At 42.5% G+C, this 8,338-nt stretch overlaps 1 protein-coding gene across 1 annotated transcript in view; it reads left to right on the plus strand.

The window, feature by feature from the left end:
* Positions 1-1,927: 1,927 nt before the first annotated feature.
* Positions 1,928-8,338, plus strand: part of ALDH9A1 (aldehyde dehydrogenase 9 family member A1) — a 91,460-nt gene continuing 85,049 nt past the window's right edge. Inside the window, exons 1-2 of the mRNA XM_007937794.2 lie at positions 1,928-2,039; positions 7,834-7,979. Coding sequence (XP_007935985.1) covers positions 1,931-2,039; positions 7,834-7,979 — 255 coding nt within the window. The 5' untranslated portion in view covers positions 1,928-1,930. The remainder of the gene's footprint in view (positions 2,040-7,833; positions 7,980-8,338) is intronic.

Genomic DNA, 8,338 nt, shown 5'->3' on the forward strand with positions numbered 1-8,338 from the left:
TTGGGCTTTGGAGGCTGTAAATCTTTATGGAAGTAGATCTTCCTTTCATAGAGTAGCTGGGGGGTCTGAACCACTGACCTTGCAGTTAGCAGTCAAGTTCCTTACCCACTATGCCACGAGAGCGCCTAACAAATTGGTATAGAGTGCTGGAAAACTTAAGCAGAACAGTTTGTTTCTCTAAACCTGAAAAATCACATTCCCTAAGGTTTACAGTAGAAATACTGTCCCGGTTAAGTTTTCCAGCATTCTATAGCAATTTGTAGGAGCTCTAGTGGCACTTCGCAGCTAACCAGAAGGCTGGTGGTTCAAACCCACCAGCTACTCCTTGGAAGGAAGGTTGGGAAATCTACTTCTGTAGTGATACTGCCTCAGAAACCCAAGGAGGGGTAGCTATGAGTTGGATCTGACTCCATGGCAGCGAGTATACTGATTTGTTAGGGAGCTCTGGTGGCTCAGTGCCTAAGGCACTTGACTGCTAACCAAAAGGTTGGCGGTTCAAACTCACCAGCTGTTCTGTGGAAGGACGAAGGGGCAATCTACTTCTGTAAAGATTTACTTCCTTGGGGGTCGCTATGAGTCTGAATTGACTTGATGGCAATGAGTTTGGGTTTTTGGTTTGATACCAATTTGTTAACCCTCTAAATACTACTGAGATTTGTAGGTTTTGGTCTTTAGATGGGAACAGCAATGCTAAATGGCAAGCAGTTTAAACCCAACCAGCAGTAATGAGGAAGAAAATGCTCATTAAGATTACAGCTAAAAAAAAACCCCATGGAGCAATTCTACTTTATAACACATAGGGTCACCATGGGTCAGATGGACTCAATGGCAACTAACAGCAACAACAGGTTAAGGAAAAAAACACTAAGAAAGACTCCAGCTTCTAGGAGAGAAACAAGACTGTAGAAAATAACATCCAAACTGGCATTTACTTTCTGTTCTTAAGAGTCCCTGGTGCACATGCATGCATGAGTACAGTAAGAAGAATGAACAAGGTTGTCTTGTAAGATCCCTTGGCTGACTGTTGTTGTTGTTATGTGCCGTCGAGTCAAACCCGACTCATAGTGACCCCTCCTTGGGTTTCCAAGGCAGTATCACTACGGAAGTAGGATTGCCCAACCTTTCTTCCGAGGAGTGGCTGGTGGGTTTGAACCACCAGCCTTCTGGTTAGCAGTCAAGTGCTTTAGCCACTTGTGAATACCTCTGAGTGGCAGGTTTGTAATACAGAAGGCCTTCATTCCTCACACCTTTTCATGGGAACAGTGCGCTTTTCATCTCCTACATCGGAGTTGTTTGTGACTCTTGTCATAATAGCATTTGCATTACTCCTTTAGAATTTAAAAAGCAGTTTTACATCACCATGCCTCATGCCTACTTGAGCCTACTTGAGAATATATCCCTCCCTTGGTCTTTACAATCACCCTTTAAAAGTAGTATTATACAGATAAAGAAATGATAGCTCAAGAGTGAAGTAAGTTATCTCCAAAGTCATATTCTCGGCAAGCGAAGAACTCCAATCTTCTGCTTTCTTTGGGCGATGGAATCAAGAGTGTGATGCTATGATATCTCTGAAAACGCTAGGCAAAAAGTAAAGCACTAGGCAAAAATTAATCAGGAAGAAGGACGTGTCATCTCTTCCCCAGTCCCTTGGAGATTCTCCGCGTACCAGTTCGCGTGTGTGCACTAGAATCGCGGAGTCAGCGAGGGACCGCCTTTGTCTACCAGGGTCACTTCAGGGAGGCACCACCTCGCCACTCACCCCGCCCTGCCTCCGCCCTTCGCCCGCACGCAGCTCCAGTGAGGCCCCGCCCCCCGCATTGGCCCCTCAGCTCCAACCGCTAGTGCTGCGCCGCCCCCAATGTTTCTGCGAGCTGTCTGGTGTGAGCACTCTACTTCGCTATTCCGCAGTTTTAGGCCTCTTGTCGCTGCCATGAGTACTGGAACTTTTGTCGTGTCGCAGCCGCTCAATTACCGCGGCGGGTCCCGCGTGGAGCCAGCAGACTTCTCCGGCACGGAGAAGGCGTTCGAGCCGGCGACGGGTAACCGGGTTGGGGCAGCTGGGGGGGCGCCCGGCTGGGGCGCGGGCCCGGGGCCTTCTCCCGGAGGCGCGGCGGAGGTCGGGGTCTCGGGACGCGGGCTTACGATACCCTTAGCCCAGCGGTGCACATATTTTAATGCCCTAAACCTCCGTTTAGCGCATTCAGCAAACACTTATTGAACACGGATAAGTGATAATATACCGTATAGTTTTCCATTTCCAAAATCCAAAAAAACACCGAACCAAACAAAAGCTCACTGTTATGGAATCGATTACGACTCACAGCCACCATACGGGACAGAGTAGAATAGCTCCCTAGGGTTTCGTACATCTTTACGGAAGCAGTGAGCCACTGGTGGGTTAGAACTGCCGACCTTTTGATTATCAGCAGAATGCTTTAACCACTGCACCACTAGAGCTTCTAAAGTGTTATGTTTAGGCATCTAACAATTCTGTGTAAGCATCATACGGACAAGGACCGGAAGGGAGTAGTTAAAAGCAAAAGGAGTGAGCTGCGTGGTGGGATGATGGGTAATTTCAAAACGGCCTGAACACAGAGAGCCCACAAGATCCTGGCGCATCACGTTGTGCCGTTGTTAATTATTAATTTGTAAAGCCAGCACTGCTGTAATGTCTTCAACTGCATGCATAGGAGAGGCTTTCAGAAGGACGCGGGGAGGGGAGGGGAGGGCTATAAACATTTTGTGTTGAGAATGTTGGGGAGCACACAGATAATTTCTAATAAGCATGGATGAGGACTTTGTTGCTGTTCTCTAGTGTTCAAATATTTCTGTACATGAATTAGAATCGGGAAGGAAAAGAACCCTGTCTGTAGAGCACACTGTTAGGCAGGCGTTGAATTTACTCTGACAACGCAGAAGATCACAAAGTTAAGGAGGAAAAGTTATTTGTTTTGCCTAGTTTTATGGAATATTTGTGGGGAACAAAAAGTTTTGTGTAAACCAGAATGACGTGCAGTCAGAATGATAAAACTGAATTGCAAGGGACAGGGCAATTGATTATTGGCTAACCACACTAAACCACAGAGCAGTAGCTTGTCAGAACAGGAAGGGACCATAGAGATTATTACTCTCCTCTTTTACATGTTAGAAAACAGTCTCCTTTCCTTCCAATAATGGTGCAGTAGAAAGAAAAATTGCCCATTCTCTTAATTAATTGCATTGTATATGATTTCAGTCACTGCCTTTACCAACTAGCTATTCAGATTTGTAGCAGTAATTGCAGATTTTGTGAAATTTCTTAGGAATAAGCATAGTGCCAGGAGTTGTTGAAGGAGGGGAAAGGGAACTGCTGAATTGACATAAAAGAATTCTTGGGAGAAGAAGTCACAGGCCTTGGGATTTGGGTCTAGAAAAACTGATCATTTCATATTTTGCCTCAGAATAGAGATAGGGTAAAGTTGAAGTAAGAAGAGAGACTGGATTTTTCTATATTTGAGAAAAATATGTATTTGTTTTAGAGACATCTTGATATTGCTGTTCATTAACTATATTCATCAATAATATGTGATATATACGTTAAGTTATATAGAACATAGACAAAGAAGCTGTGGTGGTGTAGCAGTTAAGGCATTTGGCTGCTAACCAAAAGGTCCATGGATTAAACGCACCAGCCACTCTGGGGAAGAAAGATGAGGCAGTCTGATTCCATAAATATTTACAGCCTTGGAAACCCAGCGGGAGTTGCTGTGAGTTGGAATCAACTCAATGGCAGTGAATTTGGTCTTTTCCTTTCCCCTTCTTTGAGAGCACAGAAAAGGGTTATAAAATCAGAGTTTATGATGCAGGAGACATTACTTTCCACTTTGATTTTGTAAGATCCCTGAGATTCTCTAACAGTGTTAAGGAGTGCTGCAAAATAATTTGTAGGAAATTAATAGCTAAAGTGAAAGGAAGAAATGGTGAAATAAAAGAGTTGAACAGAAGATTTCAAAGGGTAACTCTAGAAGACAAAGTATTACAATGAAATGTGCAAAGACCTGGAGTTAGAAAACCAAAAGGGAAGAACATGCTCAGCATTTCTCAAGCTAAAAGAGCTGAAGAAAAAAAATCAAGCCTTAAATTGCAGTATTGAAGGATTCTGTGGGGCAAATATTGAATGATGCAGGAAGCATTAAAAGAAGATGAATACGCAGAGTCACTGTACCAAAAAGAATAGGTCAACATTCAGCTACTTCAAGAGGTAGCATATGATTAATAACCAATGATATTGAAGGAAGAAGTCCAGGTTGCACTGAAGGAACTGGTGAAAAACAAGGCTTCAGGAATTGACACCCATTGAGATGTTTCAACAAATGCATGCAGTGCTGGAGGCACTTTCTCATTTATGCCAAAAAATATGGAAGACAGCTACCTGGCCAACTGACTGGAAAAGATGGATATTTGTGACCATTCCGAAGAAACATGATCCAATAGAATGTGGAAATTATTGAACACTATCATTAATATCAGGAGCTCTGGTAGTATAGTGCCTAAGGCACTTGACTGCTAACCAGAGGGCTGGTGGTTCAAACCCATCAGCCACTCCTCGGAAGGAAGCTTGGGCAATCTACTTCTGTAGTGATACTGTCTCGGAAACCAAAGGAGGGGTCGCTATGAGTCAGGTCCGACTTGATGGCATATAACAACAACAACAACATCATTAATATCACACTCAGGTAAAATTTTGCTGAAGATAATTAAAAAACGGTTGTAGCAGTATATTGATTGGAAGCTTCCAGAAATGCAAGCTGGATTCAGAAGAGGATATGGAATGAAGGATATCATTGCTGATGTCAGGTGGATCTTAGCTAAAAGTAGAGAATACCAGAAAGCTGTTTATCTGTTTTATTGACTCTGCAAGGATATCTGTGTGGATCATAACAAATTATGGCTAATGTTTGAAGAATGGGAATTCTAGAACATTTAATTGTGCTCATGAGGAACTTGTACATAGACTAAGAGGCTATTATTCAAACAGAACAAGGGAGTACTGCCTGGTTTAAAATCAGGAAGGGTGTGCGTCAGGGTTGTATCCTTTCACCATCCTTGTTCAATCTGTATGCTGAGCAAATAATCCAAGAAACTGGGCTTTAGGAAGAAGAACATGGCATCAGTATTGGAGGAAGACTCATTAACAACCTGAGATATGCAAAGAACACAACATTGCTTGCTGAAAGTGAAGGAGACTTAAAGTACTTACTGATAAAGATCAAAGACTATCGTCTTCAGTGTGGATTGCACCTTAACATAAAATAAAATCCTCACAACTGGACAAATAAGCATCATCATGATAAATGGAGAAAAAGAGAAATGTTTGAAGTTGTCAAAGATTTCATTTTACAGGGATCCACAATCAATACCCATGGAAGCAGCTGTCAAGAAATCAGATGTCTTATTACATTGGGCAAATCTGTTGCAAAAGACCATCTTAAAGTGTTGAAGAGCAGACGAAGGATAGATTTGGCTGAAGATTTAATGTGCATTTGTGCTACAAAATTAGCCACATACATTGCAGAAGCAACAGAAGACAGGGTTGGAGTAACTTCTCAGAGACAACCAAGCATCTTATGAGAAAGAATCACCAGGCCTGGCAGCGCAGGACCATAATCTCAGGGGACATCATGCTCAGTTGGCACACATAGTTCATAAAAATTTTGTTCTACAACTTAATTTGGTGAGTAGCAACTGGGGTCTTAAAAGCTTTCGAGCAGCCATTTAAGATGCAACTATTGGTCTCCTTTTGTCTGGAGCAAAGAAGAGTGAAGAAGATCAAAGTCATCTGGAAATAATTAGTCCAAAAATAAGAACCACAGGACCTCAGCCTCCATGACCCGAGACCAGAAGAACTAGCTGGTGCCCGGCTACCAAAACTAGCTGCTCAGAAAGATCAGATCTCCAGATCCTGGATAGAGTGGGAGGAAAGACATGGGACAAAATTCAAAAACACAAAAATGACCAGAATTGCTGGTTAGAGAGAGACTGGTGGAACCCTTGAGACTATGGTCCCCAGTTACCCTTCAAGCCTAGAAATGAGCTCAGTGATATGGATTGGCTCTCAGTCCAATAGTAGAAAGACCTACATACAGAACACCTACCCCAGGTTGATGCACCCACCTACTATAGGGAGATGCACCCCTTGAATCAGTCAGCCATGAGACACCAGAGGGGTAGGTGATACTCACATAGAGGGAAAGTTAGGCAGACAGGAATGCATGGATGAAAAGAGCACAGGGAGAGGGTGGTCACAGGGGAGAGGGGAGGAGAGTTTTTTTATGATTGTGGATGGTAAAAGGTATAAAATCAGATGTGAACGAACTGTTGAATGTAAAACAAGTTTGCTATGTAAATTTGCACCCAAAGCACAATAAACATTAAATAAAGTGTTGAAGAGCAAAGATTTCACTTTGAAGACTAAGGTGTGCCTAACCCAAGCATTTGCCTCCTATGCATGTGAAAGCTGGACAGTGAATAAGGAAGACCAATGAAGAATTGATGCCTTTGAACTGTGGTGTTGGGGAAGAATACTGTGAATACCATGGACTGCCAGAAGGACAAACTGGTTTGTCCTGGAAGAAGTGCAGCCAGAATGCTCCTTGGAGGCGAGAATGGCCAGACTCACCTACTTTGGTCATATGGTCAGAAAAAACCAGTCTCTGGAGAGGGATATAATGCTTGGTAAGATGGAAGGTCAGAGAAAAGGGGAAGACGCTCAAAGCGATGGATTGGCACAGTGGCTGCAGTGATGGGCTCAAGCATAGCTAGGATTGTGAGGATGGCACAGGACCAGGCAGTGTTTCTTTCTGTTTTACGTAGGGTCGCTATGAGTCAGAATCAACTTGATGGCACCTAACTACAACACTGTTTATAAACCCCATGATAGAGGATGGCAGAATTGCTTAATCCTAAGTCCATGGTTGACTTAGGGCAGGGGATGTGAGTTTTCTGTAATTCTATCATGTGGATAGTACATTTTCTGAAGAGAGCTGCAGTTTTTATTAGATTCTTAAAAGGGTCAGTGTCTTAGGTATATAGTGCTGTTATAACAAATACCGCAAGTGGATGACTTTAAGAAACAAATTTATTCTCTTATAATTTAGAAGGCCAGAAGTCTAAATTCAGGGGGCCAGCTCTAGAGGAAGCCTTTCTCTCTCTTTCAATTCTGGGAGAAGGTCCTTGTCTCCTTTCAATATCTGTGGGCCTGGCAGCCCTTGGAGATCTCCATATTTCTTGGCGTTAGTCTTCCCCTGGGTCTAGGAGGTTCTAAGTACTCTGACCCCAGGTTCAAAGAACATGCTGTGCTCCTGGCTCTTCTTTCTTGGTGGTACTAAGATCCATTTCTTTTTGTTTGGTTTTCTCTCCTTTTATCTCTTGCAAGATAAAAAGTGATGCAGGCCACAGCCCAGGGAAACTCCTCTTATATCAGCATCAGGGCTATGACCTGCATAAGAGTGTTGCATTCCATTGTAAGCCCTTTAGAACTGATTGGCTAATCACATCAGATCGCATAATAAGGGATGTTTACATTATTACATAACTGCCAAATTATATTACATAACTGCCAAACCACTTGAGCCTCATGACCCAGCCAAGTTAACCTATATTTCTGGAAGATACAATTCCATCTGTGACGAACATTAACCCAAAATATAGATAAGAACTGCTAGTATGGGGGTGATTACCAAATAAAGCCATACTTAAAAGTAAGAAGGGAATCACTAAGATGCAATCTGAACATTCAGTGCTTAAATGTATGGCAACAGTTTGACATAGCACTAACTTTCCCCTTCTTCACAGGTCGAGTGATAGCTACTTTCACATGTTCAGGAGAAAAGGAAGTGAATTTGGCTGTTCAAAATGCAAAGGCTGCCTTTAAAATATGGAGTCAAAAATCTGGCATGGAGCGTTGCCGAATCCTTTTGGAGGCTGCCAGGATCATAAGGGTATGATTTAATTTATTTCCTTCTAGAAAATTCCTCTTGTATCGCTCTGAGGGTTCTTTATGATGATTTGCAGTTAGACTGTGATGCTGTATTAGGTTGTACTGTTTTTATATTATAAAATCTAAAAACATTTCCACATGCTCACCTAAGTCTGTAAAACAAGTTTTTATTCAGTAATGTCCATCTGGATCTTGCCTCTTTGTGACATCTCCCTTGGCAGATTGTCTTTTCCATCTTTGTTTTGAGTTAATGCACCATTTGTAGCTTGTCTTCTTTTTTTTTAATTAGGATTTGGGTGAAGATTTACAGAGTAAATTCACTTTTCATACAGCAGTTCACATATACTTTGTCTCATGTCA

This window comes from Orycteropus afer, unplaced genomic scaffold (genome assembly GCF_000298275.1).
Source record: "Orycteropus afer afer isolate SDZICR_OR568_19922 unplaced genomic scaffold, OryAfe1.0 scaffold00044, whole genome shotgun sequence".
NCBI classification, from domain to species: domain Eukaryota; kingdom Metazoa; phylum Chordata; class Mammalia; order Tubulidentata; family Orycteropodidae; genus Orycteropus; species Orycteropus afer.